Raw genomic sequence first — 24,661 nt, 5'->3', positions numbered from 1 at the left:
TTCTATAGCCATATAAATAAGAAAACAAAGAAAGAAGAAGTGGGACTGCTTAACACTGAGGATGGAGTGGAGGTTAAGGATACCTAGGCATGGCCCAATATCTAAACAAATACTTTGCCTCAGTCTTTAATGAGGCTAATGAGGAGCTTAGGTATAATGGTAGGATGACAAATGGGAGGTAGATATTATCACATCTGAGGTAGCCAAACTCGAACAGCTTAATGGGACTAAAACGGGGGGCCCAGATAATCTTCATCCAAGAATATTAAAGGAACTGGCACATGAAATTGCAAGCCTGTTAGCAAGAATTTTTAACCAATCTGTAAACTCAGGGGTTGTACCGTATGACTGGAGAATTGCTAACATAGTTCCTATTTTTAAGAAAGGTAAAAAAAGCGATTCAGGTAACTACAGGCCTGTTAGTTTGACATCTGTAGTATGCAAGGTCTTGGAAAAATATTTGAAGGAGAAAGTAGTTAAGGACATTGAGATCAATGGTAATTGGGACAAAATACAACATGGCTTTACAAAAGGTAGACCGTGTCAAACCAACCTGATCTCCTTCTTTGAGAAGGTAACAGATTGTTTAGACAAAGGGAATGCGGTAGATCTAATTTACCTCGATTTCAGTAAGGCATTTGATACGGTTCCACGTGCAGAATTATTAGCTAAATTGGAAAAGATGGGTCAAATATGAAAATTGAAAGGTGGATAAGGAACTGGTTAAAGGGGAGACTACAGCGGGTCACACTGAAAGGTGACCTGTCAGACTGGAAGGAGGTTACCAGTGGAGTTCCTCAAGGATCAGTTTTGGGACCAATCTTTTTATATTACTGACCTTGGCACAAAAAGCAGGAATGTGCTAATAAAGTTTGCGGATGACACAAAGCTGGGAGGTATTGCCAATACAGAGAAGGACCGGGATATCATACAGGAAGATCTGGATGACCTTGTAAACTGGAGTAATAGTAATAAGATGAAATTTAATAGTGAAAAGTGCAAGGTCATGCATTTAGGGATTAACAACAAGAATTTCTGTTATAAACTGGGGACACATTACTTGGAAGTAACAGAGGAGGAGAAGGTCCTCGGAGTACTGGTTGATCACAGGATGACTGTGAGCTGCCAATGTAAAATGGCTGTGAAAAAAGCTAATGCGGTCTTGGGATCAGGCAAGGTAATTCCAGGAGAGATAAGGAGGTGTTGGTACCATTATACAAGGCACTGGTGAGACCTTATCTGGAATACTGTGTGCAGTTCTGGTCTCCCATGTTTAAGAAGGATGAATTCAAACTGGAACAGGTACAGAGAAGGGCTACTAGGATGATCCGAAGAATGGAAAACCTGTTTTATGAAAGGAGACTCAATGAGCTTGGCTTGTTTAGGCTAACTAAAAGAAGGCTGAGAGGAGATATGATTGCTATTTATGAATATATCAGAGGGATAAATACCATGGAGGGAGAAGAATTATTTAAGCTCAGTACCAATGTGGACACAAGAACAAATGGATATAAACTGGCCATCAGGAAGTTTAGACTTGAAATTAGATGAAGGTTTCTAACCATCAGAGGAGTGAAGTTCTGGAACAGCCTTCCAAGGGAAGCAGTGTGGGCAAACGACATGTCTGGCTTCAAGACAAAGCTTGATTAAGTTTATGGAGGAGATGATATGATGGGATAGCCTAATTTTGACAATTAATTGATCTTCGACTACTAGTGGTAGATATGCCCAATGGCCTGTGATGGGAAATTAGATGGGGGTGGGATCTGAGTTACGACAGAGAATTATTTCCTGGGTGTCTGGCTGGTGAGTCTTGCCAACATGCTCAGGGTTTCGCTGATCACCATATTTGGGGTTGGGAAGGAATTTTCCCCCAGGGCAGATTGGCAGGGGCCCTGGGGTTTTTTCACCTTCCTCTGCAGCGTGGGGCAGGGGTCACTTGCTGGAGGATTCTCTGCACCTTGAAGTCTTTAAACCACGATTTGAGGACTTCAATAGCTCAGACATAAGTTAGGGGTTTGTTACAGGAGTTGGTGGATGAGATTCTGTGGCCTGCGTCGTGCAGGAGGTCAGCCTAGACTATCATAATGGTCCCTTCTGACCTTAAAGTCTATGATTCTAGGATTCTGTGAATGTACATCAAGTAGAGGAGGGGCACTAGGGGATGAGAGCTGAGGAAGCGTTGTTCTAAGTCGGCCATAAAAATGTTGGCATATTGTGGGTATTGACACTGCCTCGTCAGTTATTGGGAGTGGACCATATCCACCCTGACTGAATTGACCTCATCAACACTGGTTCTCCACTTGTAAGGTAACTTCCTTCTCTTCATGTGCCAGTATATTTATGCGTGTATCTGTAATTTTCACTCCGTGCATCTGAAGAAGTGGGTTTTTTAACCTACGAAAGCTTATGCCCAAATAAATGTTAGTCTTTAAGGTGCCATTGGACTCCTCATTGTTTTTATGGAAACACTGATCAGCTGTTCTCTGCTCTATGTGAAATGAAATGTAGATTTCAATACTTCTTACTGGACAGGATCAACAAAAAACATGTAATTGAAAAGGCACTTTTATTGGCAGCTACAATGAAAGTGGGAGGAGAACAAGAGCACAGGTATGCTGAGAAGCCTGCCGGGCTGCTGCACATGCTGTACTTTGTTCCGGGGAAAGACAGTTTTCAGAAGAAAAATATAAAGCAAATTCAAACTGAATCATTAACAAATATGTGGGATGTCTGTTTTCTCCAGGGCCATCATTTTTACGGATGACCCTCTGAATGGGATCCTTGAAGTTGCTGATGAAATTATTCTTGGCTCTAATTATAGCATGAGTATGAGTGTGTGTCCCCAATAGTAGCATGGGGGGGGGCGAGGGCAGGGGAGAGAGAGTGTGAGTGTGTTCTGGTTCTTTTCCTTTTAACTGTTTCTTGTTCAGGCAGAAGAGATTCAAGTCAAATTCATTCTAAATAAGTTTCTTTTCCTAATAAGACCAAGAAGTTACTAAAAATAATTGAGAGAACAATTGAAGTATGAAAGATGAGTGTAAGAGACTCTACAAAAAGCTACTTCAAGTATTATTTAGGAGAATACATTTATTTTCTTACACTCCAACAATCTCAAACCAATGTGTGTCTCTACCTCAAGATACCACTTCAGGGTTTATAGTCTTTCTGGTGAGATTACTAACAACGTATCATTTGTGATGGTACCAGGAAGAACAGAAGCTGCCAACTAGTTCCACAGGCTTGACTTTGCTTATAAATATTCTTTATATATCAGGACATTATTTGAGCATTTTGCCAACTTTAATATTACCCAAAGTGGTCTTGGAGGCTCATATTTCATAGCTATACTTCAGAGCTAGCATGTGCTCATATACTGGCAAATTTCCAATTTTGAAAAGCAAAGAACAACAAAATCCACTACAAAGGAGTGTTGGCAATTGTCACCAACATCCAGGGTCCAAGATGCCTGTGATCTCCAATTACCTGCAAGAGTTAGCCATATTGCTATATAATGGTAAAATATTATATAGTTAGAGCTATAGTTTGGCCAACTCACTTTTTAATGAAGGTCATGGGATGTCATGTTTGAAAAGCAAAACTAACTACAGATATGCTTTAAACATGGTATCTGGTTCCATTTTTAGTGCTGTGATAACAGTTTTGAACATAGGAGATACCATAAAGGACCCAAACCAACCTTTGTAAACATAACTTGGGTCTCCATCTTTAAATACTTTTTCAAAGTGTGGCCTAAGCACATGCCTAAACTTTAAGTATGCAAACAGTCCCAATGAAGTACCTTTCCGAATTGGGGCCTTAAAGAAGTTTTTAACCTGAGAGTAGGGGCAAGCAATCATTGTTTCTTATGGGACTCAAGCTGTCACTGAAGGTCTGTTGGTTTGGTCCTTTGTGTTGCTGTAGTGTCATCGCTGAGCTCTTGCTTTCTATCAACTTCCTAGGCAGCCCCTGGGTCTAGTTGGGGGATGTATGAAATTTTAGCTATCCATAGTATTACTTACTGTGCTTCTAAAAACCAAACTCCAAAAAATTAATGTAACACCATAAAAAATTGCTCTTCATGCAGAAAGTTACTGAAGCATCAATGACAAAAACTTCAAAACAAACATCATGCCAGTTTATTTTTTCCTGGCCTTTCCACTTTTCATTTCAGCCAGATCGCTGCACATGTACAGACTTATCTATCAAAAAATTGACCATACAATGTATCCTTCTTTAGGATTAGGAAACTAAATAGGTAAGTAAGTAGAGTTAATTTATTCATGCCTGAATACTGGTGATATCATAGCAGAATTTTTGGAAGCTGTCTCAATCTATTGCTAACTTTGCACACTAAACAGCTAAACTCCCACGATCTGTCGCACACCATCTACCAGTCTCCTTGTGGGTCCTCCCCTACTACCATGACCTGCCACCAATCTTTCCATGATAATTTGCTCAAGGTTATTTCCATCTCAATGCATGGATGTGACAAAAGTACATATGTTTGTGCCTGTTAATTTCTGAAAACAGAGTCCACTTCTCTCCAATAATATTTTTAACATAAGCTTTATCTCCTGGTTGGAAAAGAAGATGCAGAAGATCCTATGCTAGCACCACATCTCAAAGGCTTTGATTTTCTTCTTGTCAGTAGCATTAATTTCCTAGGAGTCACATCCATAGGAGTCATTATGGAAAAAATTATGCTTTTTAAAATCAGTCAAACCTTCATGCATTTTGAGATGCCACAGTTTTTCCACCCTTTTGTAAGGGAGGCCATGGCTGAGCAAGACATCCCAAGTCTTCTTCCGATTTCTTTGGAGTAGCTTCTTTGGTTGGATATGTATGATCCCAGATAACTAAGTTCACCTACTGCTTCTACAGCTTAACTGTTAATAGTCATGTCTGCTTGCATCCTGTTGTTACTGATTGTGTCAATGTGAAACGCATTTCATTTTTGCCACACATTCAGGAATAGTCCACATTCCTCACTAACAGTTTTTAGAGACTCCAGCATTTGTTGAATTGCATTGATGGTTGCAGTAAAGAGTGTCATACCATCAGCACATCTGAGATTGGTTAAGAAGTGTCCACCCATGGAAATCCCAGCTCCTTCTACTTTATCCAAATCTTCCAGGGCTTGTATCTTAATACATTTTGCATACATGTTGAAAAGACTTGGGGCAGAATGCACACTTGTGTCACACCCAGTGAAAAACCACTCACCATCACTTAATTCTGTTTGCACTGTGGGTCTGTTGACAGTAGAGACTGAACTCTGCATGTTTACTAGTATCCTCCACAGATGGTCATGTCAAACATTTGGAAGTAGTCAATGAAACACAATCAGTAGGTGATTATACTTGTGGTGGTGATAGTTCTGCTTCATTCAATCCCAAATTACGTAGAGCGGCACTTTATTTGCATTCAGTATCAGGAAACTGGTAGAATTGCTGCACTCTGTTATATCCCATTTGTTTGGCAACGGCAAAAATATTCCCTTTGTCCAGTGGTCCGGCCAATGTCTAGTCATCTATATGTCACTGCAAATTTTCCACAAAATCAATATCATAGTCACCAATCACTTTTAGCAATCCTACGGGTACTTTATGTACCCTTGGTGCTTTCCCAGGCTACATTTTCATAATAGCACGCCCTATTTCCTCTTACAGAATTGATGGCTCTGGTTCTGTACTCCTGTATCACAAGTGGCTCTGATGAGGCATGCAGATTGGCACAATCTCTATCTGCATTTAATATCACCTTCAGTAAGAACTCTGCCTTCATGGTCTTTTATTATGCTTGGTTGCAGGGAAAACTTTTTTAGTAAGAAGTCTGACCACTGTGAACATACCTTCTGTATTATTACCCTCTGTAATTTTCAAGTTCCTTGAATTTTGCCCTGACGCATTCACTCGTCTAGTCTGCTTTTGAATCTGTCTGCTCAATACCTTGTATTCTCTCCTACATTCTTTAGTCTCCAAGCCACTCTCTTTCACTCTGTATTGTTTCTTTGACAGCTCAAAACACCTTCTCTGTTAACCATGGTGCAGTCCAACCCTGACTTTTCAAAATGTGTGCTTTGGTACCTTTAAGCATGATAGCTTTCATTTGATTCCAAAGTTCATTCACATTGTTTTCCTCTTTCACTTATGACAATGACTCAATCTTGATCGGAACAGAAGTCATGTAGTTTTTGGTGATTTTGGACAAGTCCAGATGTTGTGGACCTGCTGAACATCTTATCTTTTTAAATTGCAATTTTAGGTTTCAGGGCTTCAGGATAATAGTTGATAACCTAACCTGCAGTCTGTACTTGGACAAGTGTTTATTCATTGCACACAATCTCCAGCATCCCTGTATCATTACATAGTCCATTTGGTTATTGGTCATGCTGTCAGATGACCTCCATGTAAATATACATCTAAGATGTTGGGTAAGATTGTGTTTGTAATGACCAGATGATTAGAACAGCAGAATTCAACTAAACACCTTTTTCTCTCATTTTGTAAATCCAGACCATTGTTTCCCATTACTTCTTTATGAGCGCTTGCAGCTCCAACTTTCAGGTTCAGGTCTCCAAATACAAGGATGAGGTCTTTGCTTGGTGTTTTAATGAGTCTCTCTTCAAACTGTTCATAGAACTCAACTGTGGTGGCGTGAGCTGCTTTCACAGGGGCATAAACCTGTATGATCTACTTATTAATTAGGTTTACTTGAAGGTGAATCGTAATGATTCTATCTCCGATTGGATTATATCCAAACACACACTTTGATCTCTCCTTGGATAAGATACATGCAACCCTATTTTTTCCTCACGGTCTTGGATCCTGAGTAGTACACCACATACCCACCCATTTCCATGAAACAAACCCTACCATTCCATCACAGCTTTCAGATTCCACATACAACAATCTTACATATTTCCAATTCACTGGTCACAAGGACAACCTTCCCTTCACACAGACTCCTCACATTCCATGTTCTTACTGTGATGATTCATTTATGAAGGTTCAGATCATTCTTTTCCTTGGTGCAATTATCAGGCACCGTACTCCTCAAAGGATTTGGTGCAGCACCATTATAACTGCAACCACCACTCTTACTGGCTGGAACTTCCTCCCCCGTATAATTTGTTATGCCTTCAGGTCTGTGTGGTGGGGTGGTCTCACCGTCCAGCGCCACACGTGGATCGTGTTACCTTTGTTCTTCCATGATAGTTCTCATCGGAAAAAAATAGAGAGGGTGGTTTCTTGTTGCCTTCCCACCAGTTTGTGGTTGCCATTGGTTAAACTGTGGTTTAACTCTTCCACCTTTCAATAACATTTCCTCCATCTGGGGTGCCACTATCCTCCTAAAATGCTCATTCATCCAAAGTCATTGGCACTTCCTGAGGCTGTCAATCACAGGTGGTATCATCTACTACCATTATAGTAGCAGGCTACTGTACAACCTGACCTGAAGGAACCTAAATATATAAGATAATATCCTCAGCATAGACAACAACTGCTTATATAGAGTCCGTGTCTCAAGAGCTTCCTTTCCTTACCTGATAGAATTCACCAGCTTGGCGCACATAACCAGCTACCTCTTTGTCAAGGGGATGGATCCTCCATATAAGTCTTTCAGCATTTTTGTATTCTTCCACTTTGCTCCATGGCATAGTACGTAGAAAGCATTCCGTCAGTGGAGCTGCTACTATGATATCAAGCTGCCCATTGTATAATAGAACCTGGAAGACGACAAAGCAGTCAATATTAAATAAACTGTAAAGCTCAGTTAAACAAAATTTAGCTCCACAGTAACCTTTAGATTCAGCACAATTAGGCCCTGGGTGGCCAAATGAACCTCTGGAGTGGAGTAGTCTGAAATTTCAAAGACACAAACATGACTTAAAGCCATCTTTGTCTCCCACAACTGGCCTCTGCGTGTGATTTCTGGGCTGCTCAGAATTTCAGCCATGTTCTCTCTCTCTTTCTCCAGGAGGAGATCAACCACCACCACCAACATTGCAGTACCCATACTATGCCCAAACTGGTGTCAAAAAGACCTGAGAAATCCAGATATTGCAAGATTTGTTTTCACACAACTGTCTCAATAGTCTTCTAAGAGTCAATCAAAACTGAGGGCTCTCGGCTCCTGAAGATAGCATGTTATTTGACTATGAATAGTTATATCTGCGATATGTGCATTTTTATTACTGAAAGCCAATGCAAAAGCTCAATCTATGATTGAAGTTTAGAAAAAGTAGATAGTCCAAGGAAGCCAGGGATTTAGCATTCTCAAAACTGTAGTTGAATCAGGACTTTTATAATGGCTGGTAGGATTTTTATTACTCACTTCTGTGGAAACAACAGAGTGGTAACAGTGATTAAGAAATACCACATCAGACATTTCTGTGATGCACTTTAACACCTCTATTCAGGCAAAAAGGTATAATTTTCACAAGAATAGCAAAGAAGTATGGTATAAATATAGTGGTATATAAATAAAATCAGGATGAGAACTTAAGTTAAAATATATGTTTAGTTTAAGATTTAGTGTTTCCTTAAAAATACTGCTTACATAAAAAGTTTGACATATTAATAAATGCCATTAACCCTTTGACATTGGGCCTGAGCATATGCAGAAAGTGGATCATGATGGGAGCACTACTAACCACAAAGCAACAAACTACACATAGATAGGTGTTCAAACCAGTGGATGTCTTCTGACTCTCTCTGATGGGGCAAAGTTTTTTTGTGGGGGAGGGTGACACATGAGACAATATCCCAGGCAAACCTTATGGAATTAAATTAAACCTTACTTAATTACATTTAATATCTATGTAGTCCATTGTATTGGAATGCAAATGTTTTTGTACCATTGTGGGACTTCTTTAGGAGGAAGAAGGATTAATGCAATCTCCAGGAGACAATGTGAACTTCAAAAGACTGTGTGCTAAACAATGTTTGATCTTTTGGGAAAATACATAAAGTAGAATTCCTAGGAAGTATGGGGTGGAACTGGATTGCAAACCCCCCAAATACAAACAACTTTTGAAGCTTTGCCCTGAGGTGGGGGACCATTTGTCTGCTGATCACTGGTTACCAGAGGACAGTTCAATTACCAAATCTGGATTCTCCGGGGACCAACAGACTAGAAAGGACTTTTGAATAAATACCCTGAGTTTTAAGATGACTCAGGGCCTTCTTCCTGATCCAGCAAATGGACAGGACCTTTGGTCCATGGAGGGCCCCAATCCTTAAGGAAAGGTTGGAAGCTCTTGGCCTTCTGAAGCCCCATAGAACTGTGTGCTGGTTCTAAGCTGAGGCTGTTATGAACTTGTGACCATAGAAGAGACCTTCTTTGTGGGGTCTGAAGGACTAACCACCTTCCAGAGCCAATGTCAGAATTGCACTGACCTCTAGTAAGCTTTTGAGCATTTATGTAGACTTTTTTATTGTTTTTAATATGTTTTCTCTACAACACTTTTACCCTAAGAATAAATAAGCTCGCACAGAGAGAGCTGTGTGGTAACTTATAATTGTTGCAATTATTCTGTTATTACTCTCTGAAGAGAAGGCAAGAGAAGCCTGCTTCGACAGCCTGTCTTTTGTTGGCAATAATATAGTAAAGGCAGGGAACTGTTCAGCCTGGAGATACCCGGGTCAGAAGAGAGAGAGAGATTAGTGTCTCCATCAAAGAAAGGTGATGGCCAAGGGAGCTGGAAGCCTGGGAATAGATGTCCTTGCCCTACCATACAGGGGAATTAAGGTACAGTTGCTCTGAACTGTGACAGAGGGGTTCCAGGTTTTCTACTTTCCCACTTGCAAGAGTAAAGAAAATTTGTTGAATCCTCAAATTAAGTGTGCATATTACTTTAGGAACAAGAGGGGAAAAGTGTATTATCTGCATTTAAAAAAAAAAAAAAGTTTCCTCACTCCAGAGTAAGGTTTCTTTATAAATCCTGTATTTAAGTAGTATTTACATTTTGTATCAATCAGGATCTAACAGCAGTCTGGTAGTGTTCAAACTAACAAAGACCTTTATATGTCGAGAATATGAACGCATTTCCTGTGTGCTATTTATTCCTTGTTACCAAAAATCCTAGAAAGTAAAAGCTTTTTCTATAAAGGCTCATCCAAACTAGTTCAATAAAATAATTGCATTGTTTATATAAAGGAGCTTTGCCTCAAAGACCTTGATTCCTCATGGCCACTGAAAAATCTTCTGCAGCTGTCATATTCAACAGTATGGGAACAATTATATCTGTGTTGTGCTCCCGAGTATAGGCTAGAACGCAGAACAGCATTATCAATCAGGATCTAACAGCAGTCAAGATTATACAGACAAGATTATGCTTTAAACAACTCTGGTAAATCTTCTATAAAATACGCTTTATGGAATTTCTAACACAGAAGTTACATACTGTCTAAACTAGCATTAACTTGTCCCATCACTTGTTACTGACAAATCTACTTCTAGGAGAGAAAGTTTATATAGCTTTATCTACATAAAAAAGCCAGCAAAATGAACTTTTTAGTACAAATACCAAGTCTTTAGATGGACTACAGATCATTACTTAAAATGGCACTTCTCAATGATTCTTCTAGTCGAGTTACTCTATATAAAAAAATAACTTGTGAGAAAGGGAAGATTAATTGCTACTTCTATGTGTAGTTCCTAATATAGTAAGATTGTTTCTCTTGGGGAAAAAAATCATAAGCAATCTCTTTCTAATGTTATGGTGGAAACCAGAATAAAGAGAAATACAAGGGATGCTGAGGCAAAACCACAGAGGAGAAAAACTTTTCTCTATCACAAATGACACTTAATTCATAGGAGGTCAGCTTGCTTTTTAAATGCTTGCTTTTTAACACAATTTCACTCCTCTAATAAGCTGTTAAAATTTCACCTTTTGCTCTTTCCGTATGTTTCTCGGAATTGGTTACCAGTGATTATTAGTCCCAGTATTTTGGGCCTGATTACACAAACAGGTACTAGGCTAGATAGTTAGGTGTTGAGCCACAGAAACTCCGTCAGCTTCCCAAATGAGAAATTCAGAAGACATTTTAATAGTGGTAGAGTTAGGCCATATCCAACACTATGGCTCTGCCCCATCTCAGCCTCACAATTTTCCTGCATCGCTAGCTGTTTAGGGCATACAGCGTCTAGTGAGGATGTCAGCTTGACTCTAACGGACTCTCAAAATTCTCTACAAAGTCAGCTGTGAGATAGACTGGGAAGAAGTCAACACAGTCTTCCACAGTTTACAGAAAAAGTCTGATTGAAGACATGTTCAGATTGCACTCTGACTGATGCCAGGTACTTAATGTTAAATACATCTAGGCGTTTGGCTAGCTGAAGCAAGTGAGATTTATTCCAGACTTTTGCAGTAGAAACTTATTCTGTGGCCACAGAATCAAGGAAGAAATGGCTAATCAGAGGCCTGTGATCCTCTCTAGAGGAAGAGAAAACCATTTGGATCCCCTCACAAAAGTTTTCCCCAAAGTTGTTCCACTGGCGGATGTAGTAGAGAGGAAATGCAGCATTTGTCCTCACCCCAGCAGAAAAGCCAGTGGTTTGGCTCCCAAACTACTGGAGGATCCACTGTCACAATATTCATATTTTTTTCTTAAAGCACCAGCTCCTGGAATCATGAGAATCACAGCATCCATTTAAAAAAGTTCCTCGCCTCACGTTTGCAAAGAAAAGCTTGAAAATGAACTTTAAAGGCTCAGACACACGAGGCAAGTAAAAAGAACAATGAATTTATTTTGTTTTAGAAAGTCTCATGATTTTTAAACCAATCATATTTTGACTGCTTGATGGTGTACACCTTGGGGATCCACAGGAGCATGAGCAGCAGGTATAATAGGAGCCACTGCCACAGGCCAGCCAGGGCTGGGGCGCTCAGGGCCGGCTGGGGCTGCTCGGGCCAGGCCTCAGGTCGGCCGGCCAGCTGGGGCCGGCCCAGGACTGAGGCCATCCCAGGGCTCCTCTGGCAGCGCGGGGTGCGAGGGGGAGGGAAAAGGCGTCTCAGGGTTCCAGGTGGCCTGGGGCTTCTCCAGCTCAGTGGCCTCAGGGCTCCTGCTGCAGGGGCGGGGCTGTGGAGCTAGCCTTCCCGAAGAGGGGGTCCACCCGCCACCCATGCACAGGAGGCTAGGATGATCAATTAAGGCTATATTAACTTTGTACAGGGCTCTCCATAAAGTCTAGGACAGAGATTAGATGAGGGGAGAGGGCCCTTGCCAGTATACATTTGTCACTCACTTTAAAAATGAGGGTGATAGAAAAACTTCACTGAGTGATTTTTACCTTGAATAAAATGACAGACTAAATTTTAGACTGTAAAATTGCAGAAAATGTAATCTGTACCTTCCAACAATATACAGCCTTATCTTCTTTAAACATATGTAATGAAGTTTTAAAACTTCTTAACCACTGGAATAAATAGCAGTTTAGTCATCAAAACTGAAAGGCATGATTCTCATCTCAATTCTAAACATGGCTGGCAACAGAAAAACATTAGATTCCCTTCTAATTTTTAGCCTTGGAGATAGGGTTGCCAAACCCCCAGGATTGTCCTGGTGTCTCCAGGAATTAAAGATTATGTCACGTGATGAAATCTCCAGGAATTTGTCCAACCAAAGTTGGCAACCCTACTTGAGGAGGAGGCAGGTAATTGGCAAAACCATGAATACAAGTCACATCTTCCTGAATACTCCTAATTACAAAGTTATCGAAACAGCTGGAAGTTGTTTCAGGTTTACTGTTGAATGCAGAGAAAGTTGTGCTTTACAAAATCAGTCTTATTTTCTTAGTTTGTTTTTTTTAATACTAGTTCCATTGCCATAGCTTGTCCTACTTACAGGACATCATAACACTTTGCAGACAAACTTGTGCTCCTTTCCCAATGATCTAGTGACCTTACTCTCTAATATTTTGTGGTTTCCTGTTTGGGGAAATGATTCAACAGCAGCCTAAGCTGTTTCAGGCTGTGGAATGATCTCAGTTGGCTGCTATCTATCTCCATTTTGAACATGTTCATATTCACCAACCAAAATGGTGAATAGATGTCAAGGTAGTGAAACATCTGCTGGGAAGTGCTGCATACTTATTCATTCGACTACTGGAGAGTCCTAACTCACAGCTATCGTACCATGTGCTTTGTGCAATTTGGTGTATTATGGTTGTTTGCCTTCATACAACGTTGAATTTTGTTGAATTGTATAAGAAAATGTTCCAAAAAATCCTTCCTTGCCCAGATCAATTTGAATTTTAATCCTATCCTCCAAAGCACTTGCAACCCCTCCCAGCTTGGTATCCTCCGCAAACAATATAAGTGTACTCTCTCTGCCATTATCTAAATCACTGAAGAAGATATTGAACAGAACCGGACCCAAAACAGATCCCTGCGGGACCCCACTCGTTATGCCCTTCCAGCATGACTGAATCGCTGATTACTACTCTCTGGGAACGGTTTTCCAACCAATTATGCACCCACCTTATAGTAGCTCCATCTAGGGAATACTGGATGCAGCGTCACCTGAGAGAAGCCATGGGCTACAAGCTCTGCTTATGCTTCCTCTAGAATAGGGGTGGGAAAACTTTTTGGCCCAAGGACCACATCTGGGTATGGAAATTGTATGGTGGGCTATGAATGCTCACGAAATTGGGGGTTGGGGTGCGGGCTCTGGGGTGGGGCCAGAAATGAGGAGTTCAGGGTGTGGAAGGGGGCTCCAGGCTGGGGAAGGAGGTTGGGGTGGGGGATGAGGGCTTCAGCTGGGGGTGCGGGGTTGAGGGTTCAGCAGGGTGCGAGGGGGATCAGGGCTGGGGCAGGGAGGTGGAGCGTGGGATAGGGTGGAGTGCAGGCTCTGGGTGGTGCTTACCTCAAGCAGCTCCCAGAAGCAGCAGCATGTCCCTCCTCCGGCTCCTACGTGGAGGCACAGCCAGGCGGCTCTGCAAGCTGCCCTGTCCACAGGCGCTTGGGACAGGGGCAGCGTGTGAAGCCCCCTGGCTGCCCCTACACTTAGAAGCCGGAGGACGGACATGCTGCTGCTTCTGGAAGCCACGCAGAGTGGGGCAAGCCCCTGATCCTGCTCCCTGGCTACGAAGAGAGTGAAAGTCCTCTATTGTCTGAATGAACAGGCTGAAGAATCACAGAAACGGAGGGATATTTGTTATTTGTATTATGGTAGTGCCAGTAAAAGTCAACCCCTGCCGCAAAGAACTTACAATCTGAATAGACGAGACAGCCAAAGGCTGGGAGGGAAAACAGAGGATAGGGAAGGGTAGGAAGGAAAACCAACACAGACCTGCTGAGTGATCTTGGGCAAGAGAGAGGAACAGAATGCAAGTGTCTTGGCACCCAGTCCAGGGCTCTATACAACGAACCACAGGGCATCTCATGCTCCTTATGTTAACAAATAAGCTAGTTCTAGAAAAACAGAAAGAGGCAGAACAAACAATTCCCCCAATCCTTTTTCTCTGTTGAGGAAAAGGAATATTTCTACAGTTTTGACTGCATTTTCTCTGCCCTGCTGGTTGGCTTTTTGCGCTGATCCTCTCAACTCCCTTTCTCTTCATAGTCCCTCAATCGCAGCTTCATTCCATACCTACTCCTTAACCCTCTTCTCCCCTGCTCTGTCTCCCAACCTCCACCCCACCCTTTGCTGTCCCCTCTCCCTTCCCTTTTCTTTTCATTTAGCTTAGCCCCTTCTAAGTAAATCCATCAATAAAAATAAAATCATGGCACTAACATGCCATTTACCACCATCACATAGTTCATTCTGCTGGTGTGTTATACCCCTTTCCCCACCCTGCATCTGTCTTGTCCATTTAGATTATCAGTTGTTTGGGGCAGGGACTACTCTGTGTTTGTGCAGTGCCTAGAACAATGGGCCCTGTTCTTGGTTGGCCATTAGGCACTACCGTAATAAACACGATCAATCTGCTTCAAAAATAGTACAATCAAAGCTCATTTTCTGCTTATATTTGGATGCACAAACTGATACAGAGGCAGCGTCCTAACTATGAAAAGTAATACTGAGTAATACCAGTCTCATGAAAGTTATGCAAGAGTGCTTCAGTGTGATTGCTCTCTCTAATGTACATTTAAAAAAAAAACCATCTTTTATTTTAAACACAAGTTGATTTAAGTATTTACTGCTCCATTCACAATGTTTTGTGGAACAATATTTTCAAAGAGAAAGAAAGAGGTTTTCATACAAGACTCTCTTAAATGGAGGGAACTCCCACACAATAAAACAGAACTTCACAGTTAAGATTTTTTAATCAAATAAATTGTCTGTGTTCTCAGATTTTCCAAAAAAACACCCCACAATATTTGTATATACTTTGGAGCAGTAAAATTTGTGCCTATCCTTTTCTAAGTAAGGTTTTAGCTAATTTATTGATAGTTGAAATAAGATCCACAAGCGCACCAAATATGTGGAATGGGACATCGTAGCGGCTTAACTAACTGGAAGAACGAACCTGTCTCTTAAGTGTTGCCCAATGACAGGACAACAAAACAGAATTCCAGAACAGAGTGACAAGTTTAAAGGGAACTGTACAGTCCCAGGAAATGTACAGTCACAGTCTGTTGCACATCAGGGGGTTATTTTCTCTCTAAAAGTAATGAGCAAGGTTGCTGTGAAACACCTTTAACATTTTAAAGTTTATACATAAAGAACGGCAACAAAAGAAGGAAAAAGCTTCAAGTAGTCGCTGTAAAAGTGGTTTAACTGATCTGGCATCGGGCACATCAGCTGAATTTTCCCCTCAGGCTTATAAGCTGCTGTGGGACTGACTCTGCAGTCTAACACAAAAGTCCACCTCTTCTAGGTTGGAACAAAATCCAAACAAAACACACAGTCCTTCTCTTACCTGGGGTTTTCGGAACCCACAGAAGAGGTAACTTAACTATTTCACTCCAGGTGATGTCAGGAATAAATCAATAGGAACACAGCAATTCCGTCTGATAAGATTAATGCAAATAAGCGTGCTCTTATCTACCACTGCAGTTTATTAGACTTTTTAAGCACACACACAGATATAAGCAACAGGTTTAGAACATCCCAGATATTTACCCAATATCTGGAACGGTACTGAGTAATTAACAGTGGTCAGTTGCTCACCCACCGGGGAGAAAAGAAAAAACCTCTCTCAAGGTGGCTTCGGAGGACTGCTCCAAAGTACACCCTATTAACTAATCTTTTATCATTAACTTCTACAAAACACACAGGTCATAATGATCCCCTACTGGATCATCACTTTTCTAACTTTCAGTAAAGGTTTAATATCAGAGACGTCTAGATTCAAGGTTTTCCAACCAACAAGGTTTTTAGTCTCAGTTAAGAACATTAAGTTGTTTACTTGTCTGTCCCCTCCTCCCACTCTGATAGCTGAAACTGCCAGCTAGATGTGACCTTGCTTCAAATTAACCCTTAACTATGTGGTGTTCTAGTTCATTAATTCCTGGTAGCTAAATGCACATAATATGGTTGGAATTGGCTTCATCACATTCTGGGGTACACACACCCCTCAAATCCAGGGTAACACTTCCACCCAGCTTCTTTTGCTAGGTCTCAGACCACTCCTGGAGGTCTGTCTTCCCCATTCTCCCTGAAGAAATTACCTTCCCCGTCCCATGAGGCTCAGTATAGTTCGTTAGCTACCGCACTGATGCGGGGTGCCTGTAGTACCTTTCTCTCCATGACTATCATTAGCCGTGCCTGGATTCAATTGTTCCTTGGCCATGCACAATCTCCCATCGGTTCCTTTGTCTTGATGACGCAGGCCACAAAGCTCGCTCTGTCCCTCCTGGCTGTTTCTCCAGCTCCCTTAATGGAGTTCCAACCCAGGCCTCCTGCTTGGCCTCTTCGCAGTGTTGCCAACTCTCATGATTTCTTCAGGACTCATGGGATTTTGGCCAGCGATGGGGCCAGATGCAAGCAGATTCTGCCTGCTGGGGAAGAGCGGCTAATCAAGAATGCTGAAAGAAGCAGGCAAAGCTCGCTCCCTTCTCCTCAGAAGCAGACATCATTGTCATATGAGGGGAGGGAAACAGGGAGCAGAAACTTTAAACCAGCCCCAGGCAGCTCTACTCCCTTCACTTCTCTCCCCCCAATCCCTGCAACACCTGGCCAGGGAAGGAGCAAGGGGAAGGATGAAGATGGCCTGCAGCTGCAGGAGGAATAGAGGTGAGGCTGGGAGGTCAGAACGGATGAGGGACTGGGCAGAATTAACTGCATTGATAAATGTGTGAGTGTTGACAACACTAACTGAGAGTTCAAAAATCAAAAAAGATCAAAACCACAATAAAATCTTTTTTTTAAAATAGTCTCATGATTTTTCGGGGTCTGACTCATCATTTTTGAACCTTTGGGATTGGCAATAGTGCCTGCAGCTCCTCTCAGCTAAATGCGTCCCAGCTCTCCTAGACCGTCACTCTAGCCTACCACAGAGATATGCCCAGCACCTCCTGCTCCACACTGGCTATACTACTAACTACATACTGCCACAGGCTTGCCTTCTACACTGGGGTCCTGTCACACAGGATCATCACCTACCTCTCTCCCCTCCGATTTCCCACCTGGTGTTACTCCCAGCTTGGTTACATGACCCTTCTAGGGATGTTCAAGTCCCAGAATGTCTGTTCCTAAGGGGAGAGAACCTTGGAATAGGCCTGGCTGGACCCAGACCACAACTAACTTTGGGGGACAGAATGCCCTGTTACAGTGTCCAAAACTAATCAAATAGTAGAAGCAGTATAAACAGTCCCAAGCTAGTTCTTCATTCCCACTACTGACAGGGGCAAGAGCACCTCCTTTCACTCAACCTTTCCTGCCCTGCTATAGCCAACATATTAAGAATGACCAGCTTTGAAAGGAGTATAGTAACAGATGGGGGAAACAACAGATGGGGGAAGGTAGGGCATAGAAGGGAGTAAAGAAGGCGATCTTGAAAGTACGTTCTCTCCCCCTAACAGCACATAAGAAAAAATAAATGTGGATTGTCTCTGGAGAGACACCAGTGTGTTGTGAGTGGACCCAAGTGTGGGATCCCACATGCTTCTAAACCCCACTACAGTCAGATAGTGCCTGGTCATTGTTCCTAGGTCTAGATCTCTCCGACACACTCCCCATACTCAGACTCCATGTTTGACAGGACCCTGAAGTCCAGCCACTTTAGACCTTGGAACCAGCACCTCAGCCCTCTTGAGTCCCCAGTTGCTTGGACTATGGGGGAAACGTGTCTATGTGCCACCAAAGCTCTAGAATCATAGAATATCAGGGTTGGAAGGGACCTCAGGAGGTCATCTAGTCCAACCCCCTGCTCAAAGCAGCACCGATCCCCAATTAAACCATCCCAGCCAGGGCTTTGTCAAGCCTGACCTTAAAAACTTCTGAGGAAGGAGATTCCACCTAGTTCCCATTCTAGTTTTAGGTCAATGCTTCAGTAACAATGTGGCAGGAAAACAAGGAACATAGGCTTAGATAGGAATTTCTTTACCACAGACATTATAATCATTCTTATGCCTCTTGTCTGAATCCTCTCCTATTTATCAGGATCCTTTTGGAATTAAGGATAAGAGGATTGGAAAATATGCCTTATAGAGATGGATTCAAGGAGCTCAATCTATTTACCTTATTAAAGAGAAGATTAAGGGGTGACCGAAGTGACTGCAAGTGAACAAAGATATGGTAATACAAGGCTCTGCAAGCTAGCAGGCAAACGTATAACAAAATCCAATGGCTAGAAGTTGAAGCTAGACAAATTCAGACTTGAAATAAGGCACAAGGGTTTAACAATGAGAGTAATTAGCCACTGGAATACCCTACCAAGGGTTATGGTGGATTCTGCAACACTGGAATTTTTTTTTAAATGTTTTTTAAAAAACAAGATACCCTCTAGATCAAATAGGCATTAGTTCAGGGAAGTCCTATGGCCAGACTAGATGACCATAATGGTCCTTTATGGCTCTATAATCAATTCATTTTAAAGTACACTACAGAGTTACAAATCTTGGTAAAACAAAATCCCGAATGCAGCCATTGTTCCACCTCCACGTCCCATCTGATCTCACCCCTCCTGTTAGTCCTGGATTTGGTCAGTGTCCTTAGGCCAGGCAGCCCTTCCTGCATTCCTTAGCTCTATCTTCTCGTATGTGGTGGTGGTCAGCCCCCTTGCTTAGAGAACAAACCATCTTTTAAAAAGTCTTTCTCCATTTTGCTCATGTGCTTCAGATGAGGGAGTTATGGGTTCCTGCTACACTCCCCTCCCCTTCAGTTTCTGTGTAGAATCATTCAAAGTCAATGGCCCTACCAGTAGAAAATGCATTACTCCAGTAGGGGAACGTCTAACACCTATGGTAGCTCTGCCATAGGTTTTCAGATGGTCTTTCCACTAGGTATTAAGCCTGCTACAAAACAGATGCTCTAATCCATAAAGGAGGTTACAGTACAAAGCAGAGCCCCTGAAAAAAAATATAGGGCTCATCCAAATAATATGGAATTCATAGTTTGACCCAGACATATCCCCAAGCGGTCACAGGAGTTAACTGGTTTTTTTGGTAAAATAATTAATGCAAGAAACAGCCAGCATCTTCAGATTTTCCATTCACAAAGCAAGGCCTAACAGTAATCAGCTGCGGAATGCTCAATAAGTAAACATAGAACCGTGATGCATTTAAAATGGGTCCAAAGAGAACATTTTAGTCTTATTAAAAAAACAAAAAAGGTCTCCGAAAGATTATCATCCTTCTCCCTCATTATGTTAAATGGTCCTTTCTCCACTCCACACCTCCTTTTGTTGAGGATTATAACAAGCAATGAAATAAATAGGTCTGAATGATGATTTTTGACCTCTGGTACCTGATAAATTAATGCAAATTAACAACAAATCTGTGATTAACTGCAAAAAACAGAGCAGAATATTTGTATTCCAGTGCAAAGCTACACATGAATACAATTCCTCACTATCAAACCAAAAGAGGAAGGGAAAAGGACTTCAACAGGGCTACAGTACAAAACAGCCAAATGAAGCTACCTTAGCTTTTCCCTAGGATTTTGGAACACAGCCTGATTCATTCCAGAGGTAATCTAGAAGTCTCATTCATTTTGCTGATGGCTAGATAATGATACTTCATGTGCGTCTCAAATACGAAGTGACTAGATGTTAAAAATAGAACTGTAGATTCTCAATTTTTGTATACTTTACCTGAATCCAAGAGCATTTAATGATCATCCCAAATTATATAGCTCAATCCAAGCTCAAACTGCATCCGATTATTTGACCTCACAGGAATTATTCTAAATTCATACCAAATAAAATCCTTATCAGAGACTTAATTCAACAAGTCTGAATTGCCTTATGCATGCTCTCTAACTACAATTTTTTAAATCTGTCTATTACTTATTTGGTCTGAGCTGTAATTTTATGTTCAGGTTTTTTCCCCAGCACTGATCTAGAATACTTTATCTTAGAACAAAGAGTGGTTTAAAGATAGCTATTTGGTAGGCAGGATATTCTGAACACAAATTTATCTAGTTTAACCAGTAGCAACATTTAGTAAAAAACATGAAATAAAACACACACTACAAATGTTCATTTATTCTTTCAAAAAAATTGCAAGATTACATTGAAAACTAGCAGATGAAGTTCAGCTAAGAAATGTACCAAATGGAAATTCATTTAAAAAGAAGTTTTGGGTCTTGTAGATCAAATTTGAATAAAGGTTATTGAAAAACAAAAAGTTCTGCACCCCCAAAAGACAGCAGTTCTGCAATTTAAGTGCAAATTGCAATTCCAAGTGCCCAGACTAAATTAATTCCTAAGAAAATTTGTATAGCAGATCTGTGTCTGTTTTTTTCAAATCTAATGGTTTTTATATTATGACAAAGCTCTGTCCTTGCCTCTGTGGGTCCCGCATTTCCTGGTGGATTTCGCTAGCCTCAGAGGCTCACTGTGATCCTGCATGTAATCCTTCTCTCTCTAGAGACAAGGGTCACAATCTACTGAGCCATTTTCATCATAAGCCAGCGAGGGAGGTGAGGAGAAGTTATCCTTCCTTGCATAGTTTCTGTTGTCTCCCAGTCTCGGTGATTAATCAGAGGGCACAGGTCGGGGGAGGGAGCCCGGGCCCACCCTCTACTCCAGGCTCCAACACAGGGACCCTAATAGTATCAGCTATGGTAGCTGACCTTTTAGAAACAGTACATGTACAATTCCTTGGGCTACTTCCCCCCACAGCAGCCCTCACTTCCTCAAGCTCCACTTCACCCTTGCCTCAGGATCTCCTTCCTTGTGCCTGATATGGTGTGTACTACTCAGCCTCTCCAACAGCGCAACTTCCTCCCACAGCTCCTGACATGCACACTCACCTCACTGACTGGGAGGCTTTTAACTAGTTTCAACCAGCCCCTGATTGGCCCCAGGTGTCCCAATCAACCTAGCCTTCTCCCTGCCTTCTGGAAAGTTCTTAATTGGCCCCAGGTGTCTTAATTGACCTGTAGCAGCTGCCATTTCATTTATCCTGGTACCAGGGATTTGTTTAGCCTGGAGCTAATATATCTATTTGGCCTTGCCCCGTCACAATATTTAAAAAATACTGTCAGTTTAAAAGGATGTATGAGGATGTAAGAAGGATACTTTTATCTGCTTCATTTTCATTCAGACATGACTAAAAGATTGCAGGCTTCTCTGAGTAGTTACCACAACACCTGAGAAAGCTCTTAGAAGGAAGGTAATTTGGATGGTGAGCGTTCAGCTGTTACCACCTGCACAGGATGTGCCATGTTTGTCTTTCTTCCACAGGACAGAAGCGACAAAGTGCAAACTGGTCTCCATATTGGAAGAGAAGGTTCAAGGTCTGGAGAAACAAGTATCAACCCTGTGTTGCATAAGAGAAACTGAAGATTTCCTACACAGACATCAGGATATGCTTCTATGGGCACAACATTCTGAAGATTCAGAGCAGGCTGCGCAGTGGGGAAGAAATTTGGCAGCATGTGACCTCCAGAAGAAGAAAGGGGAGCATCCATGTACCAGCAATGCAGATACAGGTAAGCAACCATTTTCATGTTCTCTCCACAGGTACTAATGCGGAGAGTGGACTAGATGACACATCTGAGGGAAGGGAGCAGAAGAAGACTCCTCCGATTGGAAGGCATGAGATGCGCTGTCTTAGGGAAGGGAGTTCCACAACCACCGCTCCCAAGAGACGGAGGCGGGTGGTGGTGGTCAGGGACTCCCTCCTCAGGGGGACTGAGTCATCTATTTGCCACCCCAACCGGGGAAAACCGAGAAGTCTGCTGCTTACCAGGAGCTAGGATTCACGATGTGACGGAGAGACTGCTGAGACTCATCAAGCCCTCGGATAGGTACTCCTTCCTACTTCTCCATGTGGGCACCAAGGATACTGCCAAGAATGACCTTGAGTGGATCACTGCAGACTATGTGGCTCTGGGAAGAAGGATAAAGGAGTTTGAGGAGCAAGTGGTGTTCTCATCCATCCATCCTGTGGAAGGAAAAGACCCGGGTAGAGATGGTTGAATCATGGAAGTCAATGAATGGCTATGCAGGTGGTGGCAGAGAGAAGGCTTTGGATTCTTTGACCAGGGGATGGTGTTCCAAAAAGGAGGAGTGGTAGGCGGAGATGGGCTCCGCCTAACGAAGAGAGGGAAGAGTATCTTCACAAGCAGGCTGGCTAACCTAGTGAGGAGGGCTTTAAGCTAGGTTCACTGGGGGAAGGAGACCACAGCCCTGAGGAAAGTGGGGAAGTGGGATACCAGGTGGAAACATGAACAGGCGAGCACAAGAAGGGAGGGCTCCTGCCTCATACTGAGAAAGCGGGACGATCAGCGAGTTATCTTAAGTGCCTATACACAAATGCAAGAAGCCTGGGAAACAAGCAGGGAGAACTGGAAGTCCTGGCACAGTCAAGGAATTTTGATGTGATTGGAACAACACAGAGACTTGGTGGGATAACTCACATGACTGGAGTACTGTCATGGATGGATATAAACTGTTCAGAAAGGACAAGCAGGGCAGAAAAGGTGGGGGAGTTGCATTGTATGTAAGAGAGCAGTACAACTGCTCAGAGCTCCGGTATGAAACTGCAGAAAAACCTGAGAGTCTCCGGATTAAGTTTAGAAGTATGAGCAACAAGGGTGATGTCATGATGGGAGTCTGCTTGAGACCACCAGACCAGGGGGATGAGGTGGACGACGCTTTCTTCTGGCAACTTACAGAAGTTACTAGATCGCAGGACCTGGTTCTCATGGGAGACTTCAATCACCCGGATATCTGCTGGGAGAGCAATACAGCAGTGCACAGACAATCCAAGAAGTTTTTGGAAAATGTAGGGGACAACTTCCTGGTGCAAGTGCTGGAGGAACCAACTAGGGGCAGAGCTCTTCTTGACATGCTGCTCACAAACCGGGAAGAATTAGTAGGAGAAGCAAAAGTGGATGGGAATCTGGGAGGCAGTGACCATGAGATGGTAGAGTTCAGGATCCTGACACAAGGAAGAAAGGAGAGCAGCAGAATACGGACCCTGGACTTCAGAAAAGCAGACTGACTCCCTCAGGGAACTAATGGGCAGGATCCCCTGGGAGAACAACATGAGGGGGAAAAGAGTCCAGGAGACCTGGCTGTATTTTAAAGAATCCTTATTGAGGTTACAGAAATAAACCATCCCGATGTGAAGAAAGAATAGTAAATATGGCAGGCGACCAGCTTGGCTTAACAGTGAAATCCTTGCTGATCTTAAATACAAAAAAGAAGCTTACAAGAAGCAGAAGATTGGACAAATGACCAGGGAGGAGAATAAAAATATTGCTCAGGCATGCAGGAGTGAAATCAGGAAGGCCAAATCACACTTGGAGTTGCAGCTAGCAAGAGATGTTAAGAGTAACAAGAAGGGTTTCTTCAGGTATGTTAGCAACAAGAAGAAAGTCAAGGAAAGTGTGGGTCCCTTACTGAATGAGGGAGGCAACCTAGTGACAGAGGCTGTGGAAAAAGCTAATGTACTCAGTGCTTTTTTTGCCCCTGTCTTCACGAACAAGGTCAGCTCCCAGACTACTGCACTGGGCAGCACAGCATGGGGAAGAGGTGACCAGCCCTCTGTGGAGAAAGAAGTGGTTTGGAACCATTTTGAAAAGCTGGACGAGCACAAGTCCATTGGACTGGATGCGCTGCATCTGAGGGTGCTAAAGGAGTTGGCGAATGTGATTGCAGAGCCATTAGCCATTATCTTTGAAAATTGATGGCTATCAGGGGAGGTCCCGGATGACTGGAAAAAGGCTAATGTAGTGCCCATCTTTAAAAAAGGGAAGGAGGAGGATCAGAGGAACTACAGGCCAGTCATCCTCACCTCAGTCCCTGGAAAAATCATGGAACAGGGCCTCAAGGAATCAATTCTGAAGCACTTAGAGGAGAGGAAAGTGATTAGGAACAGTCAGCATGGATTCATCAAGGGCAAGTCATGCCAGACTAATCTAGTTGCCTTCTATGACGAGATAACTGGCTCTGTGGATGAGGGGAAAGCAGTGGACTTGACTTTAGCAAAGCTTTTGATACAATCCCCCACAGTATTCTTGCCAGCAAGTTAAAGAAGTATGGGCTGGATGAATGGACTATAAGGTGGATAGAAAGCTGGCTCGATTGTCGG

General features: G+C 42.4%; 1 protein-coding gene across 7 annotated transcripts in view; it reads right to left on the bottom strand.

Moving 5' to 3' along the window:
• The window catches only part of CPVL (carboxypeptidase vitellogenic like), a 100,355-nt gene that overhangs the window by 16,821 nt on the left and 58,873 nt on the right, over window positions 1–24,661 (bottom strand). For all 7 annotated transcript variants that reach the window (XM_048838474.2, XM_048838471.2, XM_048838475.2 and 4 more), the window contains exon 13: window positions 7,550–7,732. In XM_048838474.2, coding sequence (XP_048694431.2) covers window positions 7,550–7,732 — 183 coding nt within the window. The remainder of the gene's footprint in view (window positions 1–7,549; window positions 7,733–24,661) is intronic.

This window comes from Caretta caretta, chromosome 2 (assembly GCF_965140235.1).
Source record: "Caretta caretta isolate rCarCar2 chromosome 2, rCarCar1.hap1, whole genome shotgun sequence".
Classification (NCBI taxonomy): Eukaryota; Metazoa; Chordata; order Testudines; family Cheloniidae; genus Caretta; species Caretta caretta.
The sequence above is the reverse complement of the archived record's forward strand: the minus strand, read 5'-3'. Positions and strand labels throughout refer to the sequence as shown.